Below are 23,659 nucleotides of genomic sequence, written 5' to 3' on the forward strand. Positions count from 1 at the left end.
TGAACAGCATATGATATTCACCTCCTTAATTGTGTAATCCTGATTTGCTAAGATTTGGTTTTATTTGTGAATTTTAGCAGGCAAGGTGGCATTATGACGCACCATCACTTCGGCTCCTCACGTTTCCCCATACTATCAATGGCATGTCAAAGGTCCTCCTGTCAAGACAAAAATAACTTCTGTGCTTGTTATAGTTCATGTTTACCAAGCAGTGCAATTTTTTGTATTCTGAATTAAAGCACTTACCAAAAGAACCCAAATGTTGTCCAGCAGCAGAAGCTTACAGTGCAGCACAGGGAGAGAATAAGATAAAAAACAGAAAATTTGTGAGGACAAATACAACTAATGTTCTGAATTCAAGTGATCTTGCACATTTGTTCAATTGTGAATGTTTTTTTTTTTTTTTTAAGAAATTAACAGATTTCTTATGTTTTATGTATTTTGCTTACACATTACACCATAAAATGGTGAAGATTTCAGTTCATGTTTTAGGGGCAGCAAGAAAAGAAAAAAAAAATTACTGTTTGTGGGGTTTGCTGTGCATATCATCTATAAGTAAGCACATATCTTTGAAACATTAGACCAAAGTCTCATTTTACTTTTAATCTTCTGACTGGAAGGGGTCACGTTATATGCCATGTGAAAATGGAAAAAAAAAAAGGCCAGAGGTAATTTCTCCCAAACACTTTGGGAAATATTCTATTTATTTGAATGAGGGTACGGTGGTGGTTATGTCCACAAATTTCCTGAGAGGGCAATGGTGTAGGGTGTGGTCTGCAGTTTTAAAATTGGTTTCTGGTCTGTTCAGATGTTCCCCAAACACTGTGTATAGTCTGATGCGTTTCATTTGTGTTGTGTAAAACATTGTGTATATGTTACTTGTGGCACAAAATGCCTGTGTGAGTGCTTATGAACTGCATAAGAGTTTATGTAGAGCCCACATACAGCTACAAAGGTACATGCCCACACTGGATCTAAAAGTGCCATTTTGTTTTAAATATAAATATGTGTGTGTGAACACGCGCAAACACACACACACACACTGTATATTGTATAGAAGCAAACATATTTTCACATTGTGTTCATCGACACAACACACACATGTACAGGATCAAAATGTGCCATGGCTAGATAACTCTTGATGATTTATTTTTTCTATGTTTTCAAGAAAAGCCAAGCAGTGACATGTACAGAAATATTGGAATGATGAATAAGTTGTGCTGTGTGTAAATTATTCAGCAATTAACTGTTTATATTAAAATTATGAATGAAAACATTGAGAGAGCTTCTTTCTTTTAAGCACCATTACATGTGCAGAAGGGACTCTTTACAGCCAACAAATTAATTTCTGGCAAATTAATCTCCTGCATTATTAAATAATCACAGTATATATATATATATATATAACACACAAACACATTGCATATTCTCTGCTCCATCTGGCAACATGCTGAATTTCTTTAAGGAAATCAGCACAAAAACAGATACCATATGAACTGTTGTGTATGGGGCTATGTAAATGTAATGCGGTAAACTGGAGCAACAGGAGTAAACTGTAAAGGGGAAAGGGTCAGCAGAGCCACGCCAAATTAAGCCCCGAGGTGATCTTTGGATCTTCTTTGGTCCACACCTCCACCTATAGTAGGTGTAGGCAGTCATCCATTAATTTGACACCACCAGGATGACATCAATAACCTTTGTGTCACTCATTTTTATCTCTTTAATGTAGTCCTCATCTACCCCAACCCCACTGAAAGGCATAAATATTTTTACGCTCGTAGGGCACAGATGCCGCTGTGGCTGTTGCTTTTGTATGTAAATGAGCTGCTTTTATTCAGTAACTGTGGAATGTAGTGAGTTACTTCACCACTGAAACCACACTCAAGTTCCGTTTAGCCACTTTTCGAAAATATTTTCTGCACCATCACAGCTTTTTCTTTACTTAGAGTTCTTTAGAGAGGTATGGAAGTGTGAAGACTTTTTTTTCCTTTTATTTTTACTCCAAATTTTTGTAGCCCAGGGTGTTTAAAAAGCCTTAAACCACCAAAAATGTGAACATCACTTGCTTTGTTCTGGTGAGTATTTGCCAACGTGCTTTCAGCAAGAGCCTGTAAAGAGGAAGCAGCAAGAAGATACTGTGAAGTCTGTGGTTAGCGCTGAAGTTTGTCCGTTCTTCTCATTTCGTCGTCTCTTCTTTGGTCAGTTTTTTTGTCTTCGTGCTGGAGCCACCTGGGATCCCTTGGATTCTTTTTTTCTACGTTTTTTTTCTCCGTATTGAGCCCTATCAGAAGACTAAAAGAGGGTAAGTGTGATCAGCTGCCTTCTTCTCGGGTCTTATTCAACTGGTGTTAATTACAAGATTATAGCAGCATTGAAGACCTTTCTGTTCATAAATGAAAACCATTTGTAGTGGGTAACCGGAAAAAGAACCTCAACTCCGTTCATTATTAAAGTATTGTCTGGCCTTCTGTACATTTCTACGTCACCAGCCATTTCATCAGAATAAGGAACTCGTGTTTGTGGCACACACCACAGCTTAATTTAGCAATGTTTAATGCGCGCCACTGTTTCATCACATTACGCGTGCATACAGAATGTTTATTGATTATTAATGCTGCTGAATTTTGATCTCTGGGTGCTGCTTCAGGCTGTGTGTGTGGGTAATTGTGTTATGAATCACTTCCTTTGAGGAGGACTGAGGAATAAGTGTGTGTGTGTGTGTGTGTGTATGAGTGAGTGATGTAGAGAAAAGATGACACTGCTTCTGCCCTCTTTTGTACTGGCTCAGTGTTGGTCTGCCAGGAAATTTCTTTACCAGACCTGGGGTGTCTGGTTATGTAGCCTGGCGCTATTTTAAGAAGCAGTTTTTTTGGATTTGTTCTTGTTGCACTTTGTAGTTTTTTTGTGTTAAAGGAGACACTTCCTGCCAGTGTGACAGATGTCAACTGGGCATTTTGCTCAGACAAATGATTTGGTCTTCATGACAATGATCACGATTCTTAAGAATTATTTATATTTGATTGGTAAGGTACCTTCTGTTTAAGGTAAAGAAAGCTCTGGTTTTCTCTTTTCAGATCCTCTCTATGAAAGGTTCTCTCCATGATGCTCTCACTGGCTGGGCCCAGAGAATTTATTACATGCAACCACTGTAATAAATGCACACCTGTCATACCTTATGAGAGCGTATGGGTGTCTGGTTTCTTCTACAACACCAATCTGATATTAAAAACATAAATACACTTTTTAACATGCTTTGTATTTAGATTGTCTCAGAATTTGATCTAGAATTTGAAAAAGCAGTCCAGGTCCATATTGTTCTCATGGCTATCAACATCCAGACATACGATGACGTGTACCATGTAGTTACTATTAATAAAATGTTGTTCCAGGGGTTTTAATGGGTTTGATAAATTGCAAATTAATTAGCAGTAACTTGCATGGATTCGACTGTAAACACATGTCAGCAACATCCATTTCCATATTTCCTCCCACACTGATGGTAGAGTCTCTCCCTCCCCTGCTTTTTAGCCCTCCCTTTTCTCTCTCTTTTTTTTCCTCTCCTATCAGCCCCTGCGTGGAGCCCCTGAGTTTGTATCATATGTTAGGTAATCCCTTACTGCTCCCTGATCCGGCTCTGGGATTCTCGTTCCCCTTTTCCGCTCGCAGTCAGACCCTGCTTGCGCTTTCGATGGCCGACTCCCCGCTGAACAACTCATGGCCCTCTTTCTCCAAGCTGTGGATGAAACGATGGTCCTTCAAAAGAGGTAGAAGTCTGGTGACCCTGCATTGCACTCTGTTCCTTTGCACTCTGTTCCTTGGCGCTGTCTCCTGCACTGTTAAGTTTCCAGACAGATCGATGTTCTTTTCTTCCTTTGTGCTTTTACTTTTTACATTTCAAGTGTCACAAGCTTTTAATCTAAAAGCTGTTTTGTGCCTTTTGGTTTGAGGCAATTTTGTGTGATGACAGCAGTATGAGGAGAGCTTTTTTCACATCTGTATGTCTGAATGACATAAATGTGGTTGTGTGTGTGTGTGTGTATGTATTGGTATAAACCAGACATAAGTATTATGGTTCACTTAAATAAAAAATATAATTTAATATGTAGTGTTCAGTCTGTAAGACATGCTTATCCTCATTAACTCGTAGTCGACTACTGGCTCAGCTGAGAAAAAAGCGATTGGTGTGGTGCAGCTTGTTGATGAAATCACCACATGATCCGTATGCATGACAACAGTGTGGTGACATGTGAGTCAGATGGTCGACCTCATTTGTACATGATGCAGATTTTCCCAACTTGCCTCCAATGAAAAAGTTAACTGGGGAAGCCTCTGGGATTTTCCATATCGCCCGCTGTTATTATTCAGTCACCTACTAGGTTTGCGCCATCATCTGTCTAGCCGGATGCCATCGGGTCTTGTTATGTTCCAAGGGGGGTCGCTCCTTCTTAAATAAACATTTTCTTATACAATTTCAGAACGAATTTGTTTGGGACTAGGCCTGTCACTTGAAACCAGAATAGAACAAAGTTAGAGTGTCATTATGCAATGATCAAAGACTTAAGCCAGAAGGCAGGTTTACATTGCGCGCTGACGCAGGACCGTGCCATGTAGACGCCGTTGCTCATGTAATCCTCTCGAATAAACCCATGACTCACATACTTCATGATCTTTATGGCCAGCTTGTCAACACCTGAAGTGTGTGCCTCTGCAGTCCTTGTGTGGGGAACAGGACCGGCGGCTGCTGCGTTTGATGTGCGGCGCAGCCGTGTGAGGTTTGAGGAGTCCCAGCCATAAAAGGATGTTTGATCGCCTCAAGCATCATGCTGTTATAGTTTATCTACTGTGTAACCAACTTTTATTCGGACGCAAACAAGCTCCCTGTCCTTGGACATTGTCACTTCTTTCGTGCACGAGTGATTTCCCCGTCTGAAAATGCGATGTTTACAGAAGAGCATCTTCACGTGGCTCGGGGCGGGAGGCCGCTCCTCTGATTTATGGCGACAGCAGCATTGTGGCTCGAGGGCTCTGCTTTTCATCCTCCCTGTGCCGGGCCAAATTAGCTTAATCCTGATTCAAATTGTTAGGCTTAAATATCGGATGGAGAGATGATCTAATTACACCCAGGACAGCTCTCCGTTTTCAGCCCTTTCCCATTCGCCTGCACTCAGCCCGGCAGACAGCGCAGGGTTAAATAGACCAAACAGGAACCACTGCTTGGTGGTTATATACGCAGTTGAAAAATAAATACTCTTTATATTGGGTGTAATGGTGCCAGAACGCACTCTTGAAATATTCTGATGTCACTTCCAGAAGGAAGAAGCAGCTGTCAAATCTTGGGGCTCCTTCCATTTCAAAATTAGTTAAAGAATTACACACCAACAAAAATGGTAGTTAATTTCTCAGATTCAATTTATGTCAATCCTAAGGACGCCTCTGGGTTTACTCTGGCAAAAGAGAGTAGTAGCGCTCATCATCAAGTTGAGCTTTATTGCTATACATTTCAGCTATATACGTGTTAGACAGTACATAGCGAAGCGGAAAACAGCGTTTCTCAGGAACCCGGTGCTACATGTAACGTTTAAACAATTTAACAAAGTAACGTACTGACATAAAGTGCACGTGTGCGACACAGACAAACTTGACTACACAAAGTGCAAACAGGCGACACGGGCGGTGCGAGAGTAACATTTAACTAGAACATGTGGACCACAATGAGACAGACAGCGAGACGGTAGGCAGCGCTAATGTGTTTCATGCAAAAATCACATGAATGTCTTTGGAAATGTATTTCCATGACCAGGGTGGTAGTAGGGTGGTAGTTGCCTAGTGGGTAAAACGCTCGCCTATGAACCAGAAGACCCAGTTTCAAATCCCACTTACTACCATTGTGTCCCTGAGCAAGACACTTAACCCTTAGTGTCTCCAGGGGGGGACTGTCCCAGTAACTACTGATTGTAAGTCGCTCTGGATAAGGGCGTCTGATAAATGCTGTAAATGTAAATGTAATGACCAGACTCCACGTGGAAATGCAAGCTTAAAGAACAGTTGGTGGTGTCACGTGACCATTGGAATGTGGTAATGTAGTGGCAGCACGAAGGAGGTTTCCACATGCCTACTGTATAAACACCTGGATAAAAAACAGCCTGCTGCCAGGCAGGCCCGCTCTCCTTCCCAATAACAAACACTGGGTCGCGTTTGCCTAAGTAAACCTGTGTCTCAGGTTGAACTATGTGTTTATTCTTGCTGCTTCTTTGGTAACCACAATGAGCAGCATTTCCGAAGTCCAAGCTTTCCCTTGCTGACAATACAAAACAAACTACTGATTAATAAGCTCTACTATTGCTGTCGCCTGTAAACAGTATAAAAATCTGGACTGATCACGCGTTGTTCCAGCTAAAATTAACCTGAACTCAGTCTGTGTAGCGATGTGTGGTAGTAGCAGGTTGGTAGAAGCCTGTGAACCAGAAGACCCAGGTTCAAATCCCACTTACTAGCATTGTGTCCCTGAGCAAGACACTTAACCCTGAGTTGCTCCAGGGGGACTGTCCCTGTAACTACTGGTTGTAAGTCGCTCTGGATAAATGCCGTAAATGTAAATGTATGAAATCTACTAAACCACATGGACAACACAGTAATGTATAAAGGAGGTGTCGCATGCACAGTAAGGGCATTGTGTGAGTGTTGATTGTGAACTGCCTCTGAGGTGTGTGCATTGTTTGCCAGGGTCTGAATGTAAGCCATGCACGGAGCGAGAGAGCTCAGACGCGGGGTCCTACGCCTCACTGTCTCCTGCATCCATCGCAGAAGATGCTTTCTTCAGTAGCCTGGCGGAGGAAAGGGTAAGAAGCAACACCTCTTATTGTTCTGCAAGTTGAACTGAATATTTAAGCCGTTGAGTCTACGGTTATGTTAAACATTGATCTCACTGTAATGCAAGGGTTGTCTAATTACAATTTGTTAACATTTATGAATCTGTACCACCATGAAGTGCCCCAGTTTTTGACTGTAAACCACTTTTTTTCAGAATAGGTCCTTTGTTTAAATGTTCTCACCTTGCAAGGATTTCATTGGTTTTACACAAAAGTTTCTCCCCCCCATTATTCCATTTTGTGAGGTGCTTTAATGGTTTTCACAGAAATTCACAAGGGTTTGGAAGTTCATGTCAATTTTGCAAGCATGAGCACTGAAAGTGAGTCAAGTTTATATTTTGCATCACTGAAGTGCCACTTCCCTGTCTCAGAATGACTGCTCAACGGAAAGTGACCATGAGAGCACAGGACCCGATGGGAACAGCAGCACCGAAGACCTGCTCCACCTAAACCTGAAAGATTCTGTATACTACAAAGACCTCCAGGCTGAAAGTGCAGCACCAGCGACCCACCTATCTGTCCTCATCAGTCCTGTTGGAGAGCACCAGTTCAGCCCCACGCTGCATGTTTATCAGATTTCGGATGGTGAATCGTATCCAATTTCTGTAGCGCCAAAGTTCGCACACAGTTTGCAGCCAAACAGCAACATGGACACCCATAACAAAAGGTTACAGGACTCTACTGTCACTGTAACTGCTACAGTAGACCTGAATGGTCCCGAGGAAGATCTAGACACAAGTTCAGACAATGAGAATGTCCCACTCCTGGTGAGGTCAATGTCTACATCACGCAGACACAGCTGGGAGGTGCCAGTGTCTCCGTTTGAACTGGGGAGAAGGTGAGCTTAGTGTCACAGCCACACACACACACACACACACACACAAACATATGCTGTTGACCTGGTTACAGATGGGCAGTCAACTTCCTCTCTTTTCACCCTCTGCTGCATCCTTTTACATGATGAGGAAAGAGGCGTGTTACTTGATCATAGTATGACTAACACATAGGCACTTTTTCTACTCTCAAAAGTGACACACCCGAGTGCATTATGGAAATAACCTCGAGATTTTACTTACAGAGGGTAACAACAGGTTTTAACAAAGCATAAAAATCATTTCATGTGGGTTTTAGGCTCAGCCTGGACACCAGGGAAATGGACAGCGATGGCGAAAGAGAGGAGTTCTGTCTGTCAAAGGCACAACATCAGCACTTTGTTTACCCAGAATCCCATGTTCCACAGGTGAAAAAATAATTGTGTTATAAACAGCAGGTAGCCGCTGCCCATTTATTACAAATGCAAGTAGCAGTATTTTAATTATTATTATTATTAATAATAATAATACTAATTTATTATTAGTAGTAGTATTTTAGCAGAAAATCCTTTTGAGTGCTAGAGCCCATCTTTTACTCTCTGATACCTTTATTTTTGTGCAGCCATCTGACAGACCTGGGAGGGCACTTTACTCCAGGTCCGACATACTGGCAACAGATGTGCGGTCCAGGGCGGCCCGTGTGTCTCGTATCCTGGAAACCTCCAAACTGGCAGCCAGAGCCGCAGGAGGTCAGTTTTCACATTCTCTCCCAGGCCAGGCTTCCATGGGTCTGGACGTTCAGTGCTGTGCTGTACTGTACATTCGAAATGTTCCTGCCATTTACAGAGAGATGTATCTAGTTTACTGAACGTGTTACTGAATGGTTGTGTTTGAAATGCAGAGGAGCATGATCTGGAGGACAGTCTTCAGTCAGCAGAGGGACAGAGTCATATGTAAGTTTCCTGCGCCACTGTTTTGACTTCTCTTCTTCAGGTTGGTCCAAAGTTTTCCGATGCCAGGATAGCGTTGGTCCAGACACAGAAAGCCCTCTTAATAACGGGCCCAGTGACCTGACAGTGCACGAGTGCTGCATTCGCTCCCATTGCTCCCACTTCACTCAGTCTCATTGTTATGTTTGTCTCAGGCTGATGGTACAGAAAGTTCTGCAAGAGCTTAAGCAGTATCATGGGTAAGTTAATGAAGGGATGGAAAGATTGCATGACACGGTGCCAAAAAGCTTCTTCCACCCTTCAGCAGTGCTGGCATGAGTAATGGCACGATGGTGAACACACTGGAGTAGAAGAACTGCAAAATGTAGACATACAGAAGTACTATAATACAATATATGGGATGTCTTTCCAAAATGCCACTTTATGCAGTGTGTTACCCGAACAATAGCTGCAATTGAGAAATATACACTGCCAGTAAAAGTCATACATTCTCAGTGTATGGATGACTGATTTGTGCACAATTGTCATCATAACCGGTTACATGAGTGAATGAAAGTGAAAGTAAAATGATTGTCATTGTCAAACAGCACAGCACAGCACACAACGAAATGTGTCCTCTGTTAACCGTCACCCTTGGTGTGCAGTGGGCAGCCATGACAGGCACCCGGGGAGCAGTGTGTGGGGGACGGTGCTTTGTTCGGGACTCGAACCGGCAACCTTCTGATTACGGGTCCGTTTGCTTACCCGCTAGACCATCCACTGCCTCAGCAAGACCAACCACTGAAAACCTAAAATATAAAAAAAAAAAACAGACAGCAGCCTTATTTATAACCTCAACCTCAATTGTTAGAGGCACCACAAAAGGTCCATATTAAAAAGCCAAATTCCTGTTTGCATATTCCACTGCTGCATCACACACCTCACTGGCTGATAACGTGTATGTGCACAACTGTGCAGAACATCCTGATCCAGCTCTTCCTGTACATTCTGTCGGTTTTTAAAATGTTTTTCTGCTCCCTATCTTCTGCTGTCTCCAGTGCCAACCGTAGGAATTCAAGCCCATACAGGAAAGCTTCATCTGGGAACGTCACCTGGTATGAATTTCTCTCCAATGAGTAAGTCATCTGTGGTTTCTTTGGCTGTGCTCTACAGACAGTGTTTTATTTCTAAGAGGTTCCAGTGGTTAATGGACTGTCACACTTTAATGCCACCAGAAACGAAGAGGAGGATGACAGGGCTGAGAAATCAGAGAGGGGAACGAAAGTCAAGCGGACTCTGAGCTCTCTGAAGAACAGAATGACTGGGTCCTTCAACAAAGACAAGGTATGAAAGAGAAAACTAGTTTTCATTTAGAATTTACAATAAGTGTACTATTTCCATGCTATTGTACATTAAGTTATAATGCTATTATTATCAGTTGGGGGTCACTTAATTCACCTATCTGAAAATTATTTTGTTATTGTACAAATGACCAATAAGCAAATATAACATACTAACTAACACTGCCCCATCTGTTTGTGTTTGCAGGGTAAGAGTCGTGAAAAGGAACATCAAAAAGAGAAAGGAAAGGAGAGGGAGTTGAAGGATAGCGAGAAAACAGATCATCTCAGCATTAGCGGCCACCACCTTGTCCCGGGCTCTTTCTCCATCTGTGCCACCTGCTCTTTGTGCAGCAAGAGCCTGCAGAAGAAGCATGGCCTGCAGTGTCAGAGTGAGTTCCACTGGAGAATGCTGGCTGCCCACCTGCCACAGTCACAAATCCATTCCACACACACACACACACACACCCATAACAGGAAGAGTTTGGCCCTTTTCATCGCATCACATCCCCTTATATCAGTATGGTTCAGTATAGAGAAAAGTGTGCACTGCATATCACTACTATCCATAATGAAAACAGGTAAGGGAATCGCTTTTCTGAGGATGCCCGAGCACAAATGTAGCATTTTTAAACATTACAACGTTTATTTAAATGGCCTGTGCTTATCAGGTAGGTTGTCTTTGGAGAGTCTGCCACAAACACTGAGATTTGTCCAACCTATTGCCATCTTTGTAATAGTGAATGAAATCTCTTCAGTCAGGTGTGTGGTGGAAATGGCCAAACTTTCAGAGCTGAGCTATGGCTTGTTGGTATTTCCTTAATTTACATTTCACCTCACAATCTTTTGCACGATGCATGTAAAAAGACGTGTGTTATGATTAGGAGATCAGCTACGGTTGCTTTTTGTTATGCAATGGAAAGAATATTTCTGTTTCTGCTCACATTGCTTCCATTGGCTGACAGACTAACAGCATTTATGGCTTCTTTTAATAAGACTGAATATGCTGCATCCACCAACTCCACAAATATATCAAAACAAGAAAACTGAGAATATAAATGTACTGAAATGGCACCAGACCGATGAAAAGGGAGCCTCACTAAAGGATTCATTTTAAATATTCATGGATTCGGATGAGGTTCTTTTACACACGTGGCACAGTCTCTGATTATTTGGCACGGCTGTACAATGAAGTTGACGAATTGTATAAAAAAAAAACGGAAATAAACACACACACATTTTTTTATATTTCTAAACAGAACAAGGTTAATAAAAAAAACCATCTTCTCCATGTTGGTGCCCTTGCTTTCATCCGGTCATAAAAGGTGAAAGTGTGCACAAAGTCTCTGAAGGGCATCCATGAATCTTTCACTGTCCAAAATGCTGCTGGAAAGTATGATGCATGGCTGTTTAATAAGGACTGCTTACTAAACAATTCGCACTGATATATTTCTGGTGGGAGCGCTGGGAGCTGTGCTGTCTGTCCTGGTTTTACACTGACCAGAGACGGGGTGTGTGGTGGGGAGCTCTGGGAAAGGCTGCGCTGTAAACGTATCGCTACTGTGCTGAATGTCGTTGGACAAGTCCTTCATAACGATTACATAGGACCACTGATGGGACAGGACGCTTTCATCCGGCTGTCATGGACATTTCTCAGTGGCAGTCAACATTTGTCAGGTCCATTGCTCTGGGTTTCGTCTAGGTATGGAATATTCCTGGTCGTTACGCTCAAAGGAGCTTATATGGTATTTAAATCTAAATCAAACAGCTGGCCTCCCATGGAGGTATAACAGCATTCAGTGGTTTTGGAGTTATGGGAATTATTCATCCAGAAGGGTGTTTGTGAGGTCAGGCACTGGTGGCACGGAGGACAATGACTGGCTTGCGATCTCCATTTTAGTTCATCGTAAGTTGTTAAGACAGTCCAGATTTCCTGATATGCTGCAGCACCAAGAATTCTCTTTAATGGGTCTTGTCCTACTCCAGAAAAGCAAGCACTACTAACGTTCTCCTGACATTCACCGAAACCCAAAAATGACTGGCTGAGGGAGAACCACGACCAGAACTACGACCAGTCCAGGGTGGTGCGCTTTGCATCAGATGTGTGCTGTTGTGTTTGATGATGTAAGACGTGGTTCAGGTCGGTCATGGAAGCTCATTCCATGAAGTATTTGTGCTGATGGTAATGCCAGAGGCAGTCTGAACCTCTGCACATGGGTCAACATTACACACACTTCAGCTCCCAAACGCCACTTACGGTGGGAATCTTGTGACGTGAAGTCCTGCAAAGGTGGCATCCTGTGACAGCGCCACAAGCTGTGGGGGGGTAGTAGGCTAGTGTGTAACACCCTCGCATGACGTGAACCAGAAGACCCAGGTTCAAACCCCTGAGCAAGACCCTCAACCCTGAGTGTCTCCAGGGGGGGACTGTCCCTGTAACTACTGACTGTTAGTCTCTCTGGATAAGGGCGTCTGGTAAATGCCGTAAATGTAAAGCTGGTGCTGAGTCTGAATGTTTCAGCTGAATTCAATACATGTGTGTTCCAAAATCAATGGATATTTAATCTCTATTCTGATACATTAAATTTTTTTTTTTTTTTTTAAATTAACCATTTAACATTGAAATTACCTTTTCTTGTTAGTAATTATTTTTGTTGAAGCCAAGGGTTCTTGTGATTCTTAATTTGCCGAGTTTTTTTTCTCGCCACTTCTGCGTGACCTGGTCAGCGCTTCGGTGTCCCTTTAATTGTGGACTCAGCCAGCGGGGACGCGTCTGGCTCTCCCCGTTCCCACAATGCCTTGAGAGTCCCAGGGAAGCGCCGAAGTCCCCGTCCGGCAGGCTGGGACCGAGACTATTGCGGTTTCGCCGCCGCCAGGTTGCCGTTAGCGCGTTCCGAGCGTCCGGGTCGGCGGAGGGGACGCGGCCCGGCGGCGAGCCGGCGCATCAGGTGCGTTTTCCCCCGTCCACACGGGCGCCCGCCCGTAGCCGTTAGCTTTAGCCGTCAGCCCGCCGGGACGGGTCGAGCTCGGCCGGCGAAGCGTTGACTTTCGGCGCAGCGCCGGACGGTTCGCGCCGCGCTGCCGTTCCACTCTCCCACCCGCGAGTTAACCGGCTCCGGTTCCCGTTTATTCCGCGCCCGGTGTCCGTCCCTCGGTGCTGGTTAGCTGCCATTAGCTAAACAGATTAGTAGGACGCCGTGGGGACCTGCTGGTTTGTTAGGTAACAGTCGGATTCCGGGCGGCCGCGACAGGTCGGATCCTTCCGAACGTGGGACGGTCGTCAGATGTCCAGAACAGGCGGGATCGCGCGGGTTAGAAGCGGGTCGTGGGTTAATGTGGTCCCTGGGGCACCTGCGGTGCTAACAGAACCCGACCCGGTCGTATCAAAGCAGCAGAACATTCCAGCGCAGCCCGCAGGGCCGGAGCGCAGGGATTTATATTTATATAAAAAGGCGGCAGTCTGAGTAAAACCATCACCGCTTTTAATGGATTATTTCTCCGGGCTGTTAATTGTTTACATGGGCGGGGCTGCGCTGCGTCACCGGGGGGGGGGGGAGAATAATGGTCAACTTTTCCCCAATTATTAATTTTTTTGGCCCCCTTTGAAGTTTTTTTTACTCCGCTGCCTGAACTGGAATGTCAACTTCCTGGACTTTTTCTGCTTTCCACCAATTGTGATGTTGAGCTTAGATTTCGAGAAACCTTGTGACCATGACAACACCTGCTCTGGCCTCATGGGTTTTTTTTTTTTTTTTTTTAAATTGATAATAATGTGTTCCCGTCTCGGCACTCTCCGTTCAGTCATGTAACTGTTGTCCTTGTGACGTTTAACAGTCTGTGTTGACATTTCAGGTATTCCCTTTTCCCCCAGGCAGTGGTGTGTGTGTGTGTGTGTGTGTGTGTGAGACACACATGCCCCTCTCTTTTCCTCTGTCGGGATAGTCACATGGTATTAATTGTACTTGGCGGCTCTACCAGTGCATAACAGTTCACCTCGGCGGCTCCCAGGGTGTCCCCTGTGCGTCCCCTGACTCTGAAGTGTTCCCATTTTTAGGTGTATATGCAATGAAACCATTGCATAATCTTTTTTGAAATCGGTGCATATTAATCTGTCATTTATTTCAGATTAAATTTTAACTTTAATTTAACCAAAACGCGCCCAGTTGCAGCTCGCCAGCGTACTTTATGTGCCGCTTTGTTACAGTTGGCCGCGAGATGGGAATAGGTGCACAGTTTGCCTGTGATGAAATGCTTTTGTTTTGAACAATGCACATATTTCCCGTAAGTCAACTTTCCCTGAAATCCCAAAGGCCCTATCAAAATAACTAGGTCTGGGAATTGGCACAGAGGTTACGGGGCTATACTAGCACGGTATGCTGGCCGCTGCACCGGGTTTTCGTTTTTTTTCCCTATTAGATTCTCTGCTTTATTATGATCTTATGTCTTGAATGATGTGTTACCATGAGTCACATGGTACATGTAGTACATTCTGACCCTGAATGTCTCACTTGAATCTTTCTAGTCAATACACGATTTGTGGTAAACTCACACTCTCCATTTGAAAGAAGAGTTTGCTCAGTGTTGTCTGGTGGTGTTCTATCAGAGAGAGAGAGAAAGTGTGTGTGTGTGTGTGTGTGTGTGTGTGTGCGTGTATAGACACACAGTACTGGGTAAAAGTACAGTAATTTTTCATTTTTCCAACAGTAACAGTGAGTAACTATCTGAAAAGTGCACAGAATTAGATGATCTCAGATGTTTGTTTCTTGTCCCCTTCCACCAGTACGGAAGAAATTGAACAGTGGCGGACTGTGAGCCGTTATCCGTGTCTGGTGTTAATTAGGTTTCGGGCGGGGCGGGGGGGGTCCGTGTTATCACATGTGGAGGAGGACACTGCATTCTCTCGCATCACCCTCTCTGCTGTCGCTGGTAAAAGCAGCACATCTGAGAACGTGTCTCTGTATGCTGCTGTGTCATGTGGCTCGCCTTCACCTTAAAGTGGGATACGCAGCACACTGTGACTCAATGAAATATGTCCTCTGCATTTAGCCCGTCCTTCTTAGTGAACGGTGGGCAGCCATGAAAGGCGCCCGTGGACCTTGCCTAGAGGTTAAGGAAGCGGCCTCATAATCAGAAGGTTGCCGGTTCGAATCCCGATCTGCTTAGGTGCTACTGAGCAAAGCACCGTCCCCACACACTGCTCCCCGGACGCCTGTCATGGCTGCTCACTGCTCACTCAGGGTGATGGGTTAAATGCAGAGGACAAATTTCACTGTGTGCACCGTGTGCTGTGCTGCTGTGTATCACATGTGACAATCACTTCACTTTGCTGAAGTGGACCCTAGTGGCACCTTGATTGTTTGGCATTTGACTTCCTTAAAATCTGTAGGCCAGATTTTAGCGAGATTAAAAGGAGTGCGATGCTCCTATTGCTCATGCATGGCCGATGTAACGCGTGAAACGCGCTTTGTTCTTCATTCGTATCTACGTTTCCTGTCTTCATGCCGTAGGTCTCAGTGGGACGTGGAGTGGAGAGAAGCAACCTGCTGCTACGCGTTGGAGCAGGTGCTGGTTGTTTGGTCTGAATACAGCACGTCATCATAAAACCATAACGTTTTATCTTTACCCTCTGAATTAAATTGCGAGTTGTGTTGTATTCTGTGCCCCCCCCCCCTTCCCATCCCCGTCTGCTCGGATAAACCTGGGCTGGATTTTCTCGTTTTTGGTTAATGAAAAGCGGAAAATGGCCGCAGGGCTTTTAGAGAGCGTTTCTGCTCTCCTGCCCTGCTAATCAGCTGTGCTTTAATGTGCGCCGAGCCGACCCCACCGAGGCGGCCGGCGTGTGTGCGGCAGAAGGATTTCTTGCCCTTCTTCTTTTTGCTCGTTTTAACAAAACTTGCTTTCGTTGCTTGTAGGCGTGTCGTTGTCCCATCCCGTTTGGAGTAAAGGTGCCAGACTGTGTCCTCGTGTCCTGAGGTCTTTTTTTTTTTTTTTCCCGGTGAGGTAGGTGAGAACTACAGGACTGCTTTCGGTGTTTCTGTTTTGTATGGTGACATGGTAACGTGTTCTTTTTCCTTTTTTTTTTTTGTCTGGGATTGTATGATAGACATTTTTTTTCTGATAAACTCTCTCTAGTGACTAGAACAAAGACGTCCAAGTTGATTAGGCGTGTAGAAAAACACAAAAGTTTTCATCCAACTTTGCAGGTTGTGGCAAACGGAATGGTGTGTGCGGTTAGACGAGTGCTAGGTGAGATTGACACATATCGAGGGGTTGCATGAGGGAATCTATAAAGAATACAAAACAGAAATACAATATATTTACCAATGAACATACAATGTGGTTGCATGTCACATCGTGATGGTATGAGAGAAATCACAGCGGTGCACTGTGGGCGTGCACAAACGCACTCGTACGAGACGCCAGGTATTGTACAGACAAGGTTCCAGGAAGGGCGAACGACAGCACGCTGTTCTAGCTCTGCACGTGCACGGTAGTTTTAATAAAGATAATATAACGTAATGGTTGGTAGGGGTTCCTCCATCTCGGTAAACCAGCATCCATTATCTGTCAAAACTCCCAGCAGGTCTTCAGCATCTTATCTTTTTCTGCAGGATACTGCCTCCCTCGCGGGCTCGCAGCAAGATGAAACGCTTATACCACTTTTTTATATATATATATACACACACACACACACACACACACACACACACACACACACCATGTTCAAAATTACTTTGCAAATTGTATTTAACTGTCAGAAGAGATTTTGATATAAATATTTAGTTTTTACATGAATGGTATTGTGTCTCCAGGCTCTTTGAATCACTGAAAAAAAATCTTGGGAAGCAATATGGGAAAGAAAAAGGGTCACTTTGCTTACAAAAAGCATGAAATAGTTGAATGCCTTGGACCTTTGAAGGTATGAAAACCTTATATATTTCACAAAAGGCATGATCTCATTGTCATGTTAAATGCCATTACAAAGCAGCAAATCGGCATTTGAAGCTGCAGATGCCTCTGGAGTCCCGCGAAGGGGTGAAAATGAGTTTGTGCCTGACATCTTCCATCCATGGTCCCAGAAGAACTGTGCTTTCCATCACCAGATCATCTTCATATTGGACAATGCACCATCTCATGCTGCAAATAATACCTCTGCATCACTGCCTGCTATGGGCATAAAAGGAGAGAAACTCATGTTGTGACCCCGTCCTCCCCTGACCTCAACCCTATTGAGAACTTTTGGAGCATCATCACCACCATTTGGAGGGTGGGAGGCAGTTCACATCCAAACAGCAGCTCGGGAGGTTTTTCTGACAAAAGAAATGAAAGCAGAAACTTTCCAAAAACTCAAAAAATTTAGTGGATTCAACAATGTGACTTGACCTCTTGAGATGTTTTTATTTGAAATCGCTTTTGATATCAGTAAATATGCTGCAAATTCAACAAATGACCATTTTAAGTTATTTACAACAGAATTTGCTGTGCGTAATAGTTTGGAATAATTCCAATTTGTAACTGTGCATTTAAATTGCATTTTATTTTTGAATGTTATCTTTGGGAGGAATTAAAAAATCAGAGAAAGATATAATTTACTATAATGAACCTCTTTACTTTTGGAGACACAACAGGTTAAATTCCAGACAGACAATCATTATCGATCAACCCTGTCAGCGGTCATCTCTGTTTAGGACTGAATGTGACCTAAATTTGTTGGTTTTTGTTTTGGTATTTTTTTAAATGCACTTGTTAAACTAAAATATACTACGTTTTAATAATTATGTCTTCGAACAACATTTTGGTGGATTTTGAGACAGGAAAGAGCAGGTACATGGAGACGTAACTACAGCAGTTCTGTATGATCTATGTATATGAATAGGGTGGTGCAACGGCTCTATGTTAAATGTCTCTTTTCCTGCCTCTGACTTCCAGACTGCGCGGTGAACGTCCACAAGAGCTGCAGGAACCTGCTGCCTGAGTGCAGTAGCAGTAAAAACAAGGTAAGCACTTCAGCGCTGAATATATTGTAACACAGCACTGCTGCGATGCCGTTTTGGTGCCCCATGACCACAGGTTCATTGTTTTTCCACCACTTTAGACAAGGAACATCCCACAAGGTTTGGAGATATTATGACCCTTCTATCTCTTCCATCACTACCTTGCCTACATTTTTTTCTGCTTCCAACATTTTGACCTTGAGGACAAAATGTTTACTTGCTACCAAATAAATCCCACCCCCTAGCATTATAACATTATAACAACATATTATTCACTTCAAACAAGAAAAATACATTCTTAATTAAATTAATCAGCACTTAACATATTGTAGAAGGTGCTGAGGCTATAATTCTTCTCTTCACAGTTTAAAGACCCCCTACAGAAGAGCTGTGGAGCCAGTCAAATTTCTAGCCAAGGTAAACCTTGCACTCTTATGGTTATGCCGGATCTTTCCCTGTTCTCACCTTGCTTAAAAGAAAATCTTCATCTGTTTTTGAAACCTATCCTTTCATGCAGTCGTTTCGTAGGGTCAAGGTGATTATCTGTGTTTTTTCCTGTCTCTGACCTGTGATTGGTCTGTTCAGCATGTGGAGTCCCAGGGTAGCAAATTAAAGCTGGCGTGCTGTGCCTCATTTTGTCTGATCAGGACAGATTAAGGAGAAACTTGTAGCTTTTGCAACAATTAAAGTGTACATGCCTTGAACTTTGGGGGTCATTAGTTTCATCTTAGTTTCTGAATCAAACTGGGAAAAGGAAGTTGTGACAATCACATCATTTGCAGCCAAAACACCACATGGCCCATGCTGTGACAGCCATTTTCTCTTTGGTGGTTGTCACCGATGGCACATGTGATGACCTTACGGCTTCCTTTTGTCCGATTCTGGCATTTCCTCCCAGTGTGGGTGCACCGGGGACTTCCAAGGCTGCTTTCCAGTAAACAGCAAACACTGCGGAGCTGCCAATTGGTTTAAGAACAGTGTGCTATGTTGCTCTCTAGGGGACGAGTCTGGAAAATTCCTCCTGCACTGTCAAACTCCAGTGCGGTTTACTTGGCCATCTGACCATGATGAGATGTCGCTGTACGCAGCATGAATATTTACTAGTGTGGGCAGTTATCGGCGTTAACGTGCTGCATTAACGTGAGACTCTTATCGGGTGATAAAAAAAAAAATCGCCTTTAATCTATTCACAAAGTTGTGTTGGGAGCTGGGTCTATACTATGCAAGCTATTGTGCTGGAGTTAAATGGTTACACTAGATTTATAAGTATATTTCTTCTTTCTTGTGTCTTTTAGTTTCTTATTTCCTAAAGACTTTTATTTTGTTTTTGAGACCCGGTTCAGGTCTCTTGGACACATGGCATGAGCTGTGAGAGGTGTGTGGGGTTTGTGTGCAAAAAGTTATTTCTTTCATTTTAATTTATGTACATATTAGGAATATTTTGCATGTGTGTTATTTTGTGAATATTTTTTTAATGTTCTTTTAATACTGTATATTGTAGAGAGAGGTGCAGAAAGACGCGATGTTCTGACGAGACTTTGCTTTTTGTACAGAATACACTTTGCACAGAAAATCTCTTGGGTGTCAGCTCATCATTTGTGGTTCAAGAAAAGTTACACAACGCAGAAGAAGAACCGCTACACTATGATGACTTTCACCTTGATATTTTAGCGTGGATGTATACCTGGCCGAATTGCACTGTAGGGGGCGAGAACGAGTCTTCGAACTGTGAAATTACCACATCAAACGTGACGTGGTAACATGGATGCAGCTATTTAACTGAATAAACAGTTGGTAAACACAAGTACATCTTATTGAACATAATTTATTTTCATCACCAACTATCATAGTAGAACAGCTTTCTCAAGCAGTTTGTGATGCATTTTGGAAACAGGAGATGAGCCCCTGGTCTAATGCGCCACCTGGCTTGAGAAACCCGTTCTCAAAGACTTACTTTTAGTCATTACACACATTCTGAATGCCCTCGGCAGAATTCAAATGAGCCATTTTAATCTAGATTAATGTAGATTAATGTAGATTAATCTAGAATATAGATTATATTAATTTTGCTTACTCTAGATGAATCTAGATTAATTCCAAGATTACAGTGAGATTAAACTAGATTAAGAAAATTAATCTATGCCCACCTCTAATATTTACACACATTTGCACACAAGATCATGAGCAGATTTACGTGTCAGGATAAACGGCACAGGCTTGTTTCTTTAGTGTCACGTATGTTAACGTTATGCTATCAGAGGCCACAAAAAATCTCAGGACTGGAACCATTGCAGCCATGAGCAGCTGGTTTTTGCAGATGCTGTTCCTCAGAGAGTGCGGATTAGCTGTGATCTCTGTGGAGCCTCCTCAGGTCCACCTAATCACATCGAAATGGTGGCAAGCGCCACCTCCTTCTGACACAAATCACAGGAAAGGTGCTCTGGGGGCGCAGGTCATGAGGTGCGAAATGTGCAGCGGAGGGGGGTTTCTAGAAGCTACAGAGGGAGGACTTGTCTCCGCCCACCTCGCTTTTTTCTTGAGTGTTGCTTAAATTCCGCATCCACTTTACCTTGGGAGCGCGTGGGTGATGGAGCTGTCTGTGAGGGAGGGGAAAGCCTCTCGCAGGCGGGCAGCCCGGGCAGCCCGGGCAGCCGCCAGTGGTCTGAGCCACCGGCTGGGCAGGAAGGTGCTGGCGCACAAGCGTTTGCTGAGCTGCAGCTTCCTGGCTTCGTTGCCGCCCCTGCAGAATTTCAGACGCTCTCCACTGTCCTCCACAGCCCTGAAGGAGCAGCCTTGCTCTGCCCTGCCGGTGGCCACCGATGGCTTCAGCCGCTTGCCGTGCACTCCAGGCATGACCATCACGCCAAGAGGAGCCAGCGCTCAGCCTGCTGCCACCAGCAACGCCGCCCTCAGCCACAACAGCAGCTCTGGGTCCGTGAGCGACACCGCAGACTACTGATAACTTACAGACGGCTTCGTATTCCATTCTTTCATTTGACTTGAAGGGTTTGTGTCTTTCAGATCTATTTCAGGGGAGATGGATGAAACGGACGCAGGCAGGTTCAAGCGGTTTGTAGAGGACACCGTATCTCTTGCACCCTCCTCCACAGAGTCCATCCTTGAGGGTAAGGACCCCTGTGGCATGTGCATAGTTAGTTGCGGAAGGGCGCAGAGGAAGCCTCAAGTTTTCTCCGTCTCTCGCCAGATGCACATTATACAGATCTGAGGGCGGAGCTGGAGGCTGACGCTCATGACTTTGAACTGGAGTCCTGGAGTCTGGCCGTGGATCAGCAGTATCTGAGAAAACATTCCAAGGAAACGATAAAGCGGCAAGATGTCATATATGGTGAGGGTCTTATTTACGAAAATGTTACCCTGCCAACGACCATCTAGAATTTAATGGAAAAGGTGCATAGCGATGGACCAAATGCTGATGGCTGCTGTGAGTGTTATTCATTCAGAATTCTGCTCTCTGTCTGTAATTAGGGCATTGTGATGATGGTGATGAGTATACCAATGTGTGTCCTGGGATTATTATTTTACTGCAGTGGTCATATGAGGGTGGTGGCTTTGATTAACAGTCATGTTTTTAATTAAAATGTGATGGCTACAGTATGGGCTGATTGTGAAAGTGGTTGTAGTAATGATGTGAGAGTTTATTTATTTGTGGTTGTATCAAGTCTTTTGTGTTTATGATGATCCTGTTTGGTTGTGTGAACAGAGCTAATCCAGACAGAAGTGCACCATGTGCGGACGTTGAAGGTCATGTTACGGGTATATGCACGAGAGCTTCGTGAGATCCTGCAGGCACAGGAGCAGCGGGTGGACTGCCTCTTCCCTCGCCTGGACAGTCTGCTGGAGGTCCACAGCCGCTTCCTCTCCTCCCTCAAAGAACGTCGTCTCCAATCACAGCAGCCTGGCAGTGACTACAACTACTCAATCCAGCGCCTGGGGGACATCCTTATCACTCAGGTATGTGGCCTTAACCTGCATGTTGTATTCTCCCCTCAAGTTCAGACTACACTACATTGTCATTGGAAGCAGAAAACGTGGACAGAATCCCAAAGAAATATAATGGAATATATTATTTAACTTGGTATTGCGTATAATTAACGTTTTTTATCACTATCCATTATCATGGTTCATTGTGCAAGTGGGTCTTCCTAATATTTTTGTATTTCATTTGTTGTTTATGCTGATTTTAAATGTGAAGCACTTTTATTTTGCAAATGGAAGAATGTATTATTGTGAAATAGTTATTTGCATGAAATGTAAATAGTTTAATAAAAGCAAACAGTAAATGCACAAACACTTTGTTGAACAGTGATTTAAATGCGATTTGCATTTGTTCTTTTCCTCCCCCCCTCCACTCCATAATCATACCGTTTTTAGGTGAATAAAACAGAAAACATGGAATTAAAATGGGAAAAACTGAATTTAGGAAAAAAATAAAACTAATTTCATACGGCCCTTCAACTGGTTTGTTGCAACAATTTTATTCCACAATAAAAGGAATAAGAAGTGACAGGAAATTACATACATAAAAATAACTATTGGTTGTTTGTAGGCAACTCAACCACATTGCTTCTAGTTCTTAATTCTATGCAGATTATATAGGTGTAGGTTTTTATGAGCATATAAAAAGTTTTGCCATTACCTTTGCTTGGTAGTTTTCAGGAGAGATTGGAGAGAGGTTGAAGGAAAGCTATGGGGACTTCTGCAGTCATCATAATGAAGCTGTCAGCTTTTACAAAGAGCAGCTGCAGAGCAGCAAGAAGTTCCAGAGTCTAATAAAGGTAAGTGTCACATTTGAGTGCTGCACAATGCTGAGTTCACTCAATTTCATTCTTATTTTCAGGCCCTGTGAGAGTCTTCATTTGTCAATGTTTCCAAACTCAGGCCTGTGAATCCTGACTTCCTCTGTGTGACATTCAGGCTGCTAAAATTATGTAGCACCTTCACTGCAGCATCACAACTCTGTTCTATTTCACTCTGTGAAGTATTCTAATTATTTTATTGCTCTTGCTCTTTTCAGAAAATCAGTAATTTGTCCATAGTAAGGAGATTAACAGTCCCAGAATGCATTCTGTTGGTAACACAGCGGATCACAAAGTACCCAGTTCTGGTGGAGCGCATTCTGCAAAACACAGAGGGTGACTCTCTTTTCGCTATGTTTTGGTGAAACGGCATGTCTCCTCACAGAAACTGAGGCAAGGCTAAGGTTCTCGCTCTGGGGCTTTGTCTTCTCTGTACAGCGGGCACAGAGGAGCATGAGGAGCTGTCGCGGGCGCTGGCCCTCATCAAAGACTCCATCATGCAGGTAGACACCCATGTGAACGACTACAAGAACGCAGCGCGGCTGAGGGACATCGCCGGTAAAATGGAGCTCAAGTCCCTGGGCAGGATTAAGGGCGGTCGCGTGTTCCGCAGGGAGGATCTCTGCCAGGGCCGACGCAAGCTGCTCTACGAGGGCACGGTCAACTGGAAAGCTGCTTCCGGAAGACTGAAAGGTAGTAGTAGCCCTTTTAGACCTAATGGCTGTTTTTGGACATTTTTTATTTTCGGAATTAATTTAATTTTTTTATTACCTTGACATTTTTAATTTACAGAAATCCTAGCCATCCTGCTGACAGATGTGCTGTTACTATTACAAGAAAAGGACAGCCGATTTGCCTTCTCCACTGTGGTGAGTGTTTAAATAAGTTTACTCAGTCT

General features: G+C 43.7%; 1 protein-coding gene and 1 long non-coding RNA gene across 3 annotated transcripts in view; both read left to right on the top strand.

Annotated features, from left to right (window-relative positions):
- The first annotated feature begins 1,880 nt into the window (after positions 1–1,880).
- Positions 1,881–3,555, top strand: LOC114802073 (uncharacterized). The gene is made up of 3 exons (XR_003751685.1): positions 1,881–2,075; positions 2,204–2,302; positions 3,075–3,555. It is a non-coding gene; the product is annotated as an uncharacterized LOC114802073 (long non-coding RNA).
- A 54-nt stretch (positions 3,556–3,609) lies between these two features.
- arhgef18b (rho/rac guanine nucleotide exchange factor (GEF) 18b) overlaps positions 3,610–23,659 on the top strand; it is a 30,333-nt gene continuing 10,283 nt past the window's right edge. The window contains exons 1-20 of one of the 2 annotated variants that reach the window (XM_029000708.1): positions 3,610–3,764; positions 6,724–6,839; positions 7,241–7,707; positions 8,001–8,109; positions 8,304–8,430; positions 8,583–8,634; positions 8,826–8,870; positions 9,669–9,746; positions 9,846–9,954; positions 10,159–10,342; positions 17,880–17,947; positions 18,310–18,361; positions 20,722–20,875; positions 20,966–21,069; positions 21,150–21,290; positions 21,666–21,916; positions 22,615–22,740; positions 22,980–23,097; positions 23,200–23,454; positions 23,554–23,630. In XM_029000708.1, the coding sequence (XP_028856541.1) occupies positions 3,689–3,764; positions 6,724–6,839; positions 7,241–7,707; positions 8,001–8,109; positions 8,304–8,430; positions 8,583–8,634; positions 8,826–8,870; positions 9,669–9,746; positions 9,846–9,954; positions 10,159–10,342; positions 17,880–17,947; positions 18,310–18,361; positions 20,722–20,875; positions 20,966–21,069; positions 21,150–21,290; positions 21,666–21,916; positions 22,615–22,740; positions 22,980–23,097; positions 23,200–23,454; positions 23,554–23,630 (2,709 nt within the window). In that variant the 5' untranslated portion in view covers positions 3,610–3,688. The remainder of the gene's footprint in view (positions 3,765–6,723; positions 6,840–7,240; positions 7,708–8,000; positions 8,110–8,303; positions 8,431–8,582; positions 8,635–8,825; positions 8,871–9,668; positions 9,747–9,845; positions 9,955–10,158; positions 10,343–17,879; positions 17,948–18,309; positions 18,362–20,721; positions 20,876–20,965; positions 21,070–21,149; positions 21,291–21,665; positions 21,917–22,614; positions 22,741–22,979; positions 23,098–23,199; positions 23,455–23,553; positions 23,631–23,659) is intronic. The other variant, XM_029000709.1, reaches the window with a different exon arrangement.

This window comes from Denticeps clupeoides, chromosome 13, assembly GCF_900700375.1.
Source record: "Denticeps clupeoides chromosome 13, fDenClu1.1, whole genome shotgun sequence".
NCBI classification, from domain to species: Eukaryota; Metazoa; Chordata; class Actinopteri; order Clupeiformes; family Denticipitidae; genus Denticeps; species Denticeps clupeoides.